The 2,064-nt window shown below is 36.1% G+C and overlaps 1 protein-coding gene across 2 annotated transcripts in view; it reads left to right on the forward strand.

Annotated features, from left to right (window-relative positions):
• The window catches only part of LOC106876093 (apoptosis-resistant E3 ubiquitin protein ligase 1), a 22,952-nt gene that overhangs the window by 14,427 nt on the left and 6,461 nt on the right, over positions 1-2,064 (forward strand). For both annotated transcript variants that reach the window (XM_014924501.2, XM_052975895.1), the window contains exons 7-9: positions 152-320; positions 1,163-1,296; positions 1,657-1,734. In XM_014924501.2, the coding sequence (XP_014779987.1) occupies positions 152-320; positions 1,163-1,296; positions 1,657-1,734 (381 nt within the window). The remainder of the gene's footprint in view (positions 1-151; positions 321-1,162; positions 1,297-1,656; positions 1,735-2,064) is intronic.

The raw sequence follows: 2,064 nt of genomic DNA on the forward strand, positions 1-2,064 counted from the left end.
CCTCCCCATCTTTCCCGCTCTCTCTCTCTCCCTCCCCATCTTTCCCGCTCTCTCTCTCTCCCTCCCCATCTTTCCCGCTCTCTCTCTCTCCCCCCATCTTTCCCGCTCTCTCTTTCTCTCTCCTAAACCATTTCCTCTGATCTCTCCACAGACCGGCACAAATTGCCGACATAATCCTGTGACACAAATCTTCTATGACACAACCAGTAAAAGGTTGACCATGCACATCTGTATGGAGAAAGGAGGGAGCTTCCAGGCTGTCGTCACCTACGGAGATGTCAAGTTGAAGAATGGTGAATTCAACATACTTGTACTGAACTGTAAGTATTTACGTAAAAGGAACATCTTCCATGCTATTTGTTGTTATTGTTGCTGTTTAACCCCAGGTCAACCTTGATTGTGCAACTCTTTGATCAAAGGCATTCAGTTACATCGACCCCTAGTGCATAACTGGTACTTATTTAATCAACCCCGAAAGGATGTAAAGCAAAGTCAGCAAAATTTAAAGCTATTATTATTATTAAGGTGGTCAGCTGGCAGAATCGTTAACACGCTCGATAAAATGTTCAACAGTATTTTGTCTGCTGCTACATGTAGCCACATGGGCTGCAGTTATGGGGGAGAGGATGAGTCAATTATGTCGATCTTGGTGTTCAACTGGTACTTATTTTATTGACCCCTGAAAGGATGAAAGGTAATGCTAACCTCAGTGGAATTTGAACTCAGAACATAAAGGCAGACAACAAGTCACTTCGCATAATGTCAAATGTCAGGAGCTTCTGTCAGTTTGCCACTTTCATAATAATAATAATAATAATAATAATAATAATAATAATAATAATAATAATGATAATAATATCTAATTTAGGTTGAATACTAACATGTTTTGAGAGGGGTTCATTTGATATCATTGGCCCCACAACTTGATTGGGAATGAAAGTCAACTTCAGTGAGATTTGAAAAGAGAATGTAAAGTCTTGGAAGATATTGCAAATCAGGCTCTCTCTCTTGTTTTAAGAATTCTTCCCATCACTCACCCTAATAATAATAATAGTAATAATAATAATAATGATAATAATAATAATAATAATAATAATAATAATAATAATAGTAATAATAATAGTAATCGTAATAATAATGATAATATTGTTATTGTTGCCAGTAAATGACACAACAAGAGTGAAGAAGAATCTTGCAAAGCGAAGTCATGACATTTGGTACGAGGCAAGGCTTCTGTCTTGCAACCATGAACGCCTGGAGAAACCCAAGAAGGTTTATGTCTATATGTCTCCAAAGGTAAGTGCTGTTGTTTGGTCTTTTTTTATTAATAGATTTGTTAAATTAAAGACTGAATGGGGAGAAAATAAAATGGGAAGTGAACAGCTTTGTGATGTCCTTAGGTCAAACAGCCCCAACACCTTCCCATAGAAGCCTGTTTGGTCTCAGACAGGCTGGATTCAAAAAATGGTTAATGACAATACCTAATGATAAGATAATAGATTCTCATGATATCGCCTTTCTTTGGAACTCTCATTATTCCCAACCTACCCAAGTCATGTTCTTCAAATTAGAGAGATTTTCTCTCAAAATAACAATTCTTTGATTTTGTGTAATTTTAATGTTTTTTCTTGTTTTTTTTTTCTTTTGTTCTTGCAGCAATTAACACTGAAAGAATATTATTTCTTCTTATTTTCAAAAAAGCTTTTTACATTCCGTGTTTGTCCATCAACTAAGGTAAGATATTTACTTTGTTATTTTTCTACAAACTATAAATTAATACTGTTTTTGTTGGCATAAAACATGCATGAGTTTATTAGAATCACCTCAATTCCAGCAGCTCATATTCAAGGAAAACATGGTTTTAGAGCATTAAAGAATGTAATATGGCATCTAGCCATAGAACTTTAAGGAGTTTCATCCATCTAATGACAGGACAGAATAGAAATGATGTTGGTGGTGATGACCATCCCCAATGCTAGCTCAATGTCAACATGATGACCGTCCAGTTTTACCACAGAAGCACATTTCCCTCAAATTGCACCACCTGTCTCGATTTCCTTCATC

Source organism: Octopus bimaculoides, chromosome 23 (assembly GCF_001194135.2).
Source record: "Octopus bimaculoides isolate UCB-OBI-ISO-001 chromosome 23, ASM119413v2, whole genome shotgun sequence".
Taxonomy (NCBI): Eukaryota; Metazoa; Mollusca; class Cephalopoda; order Octopoda; family Octopodidae; genus Octopus; species Octopus bimaculoides.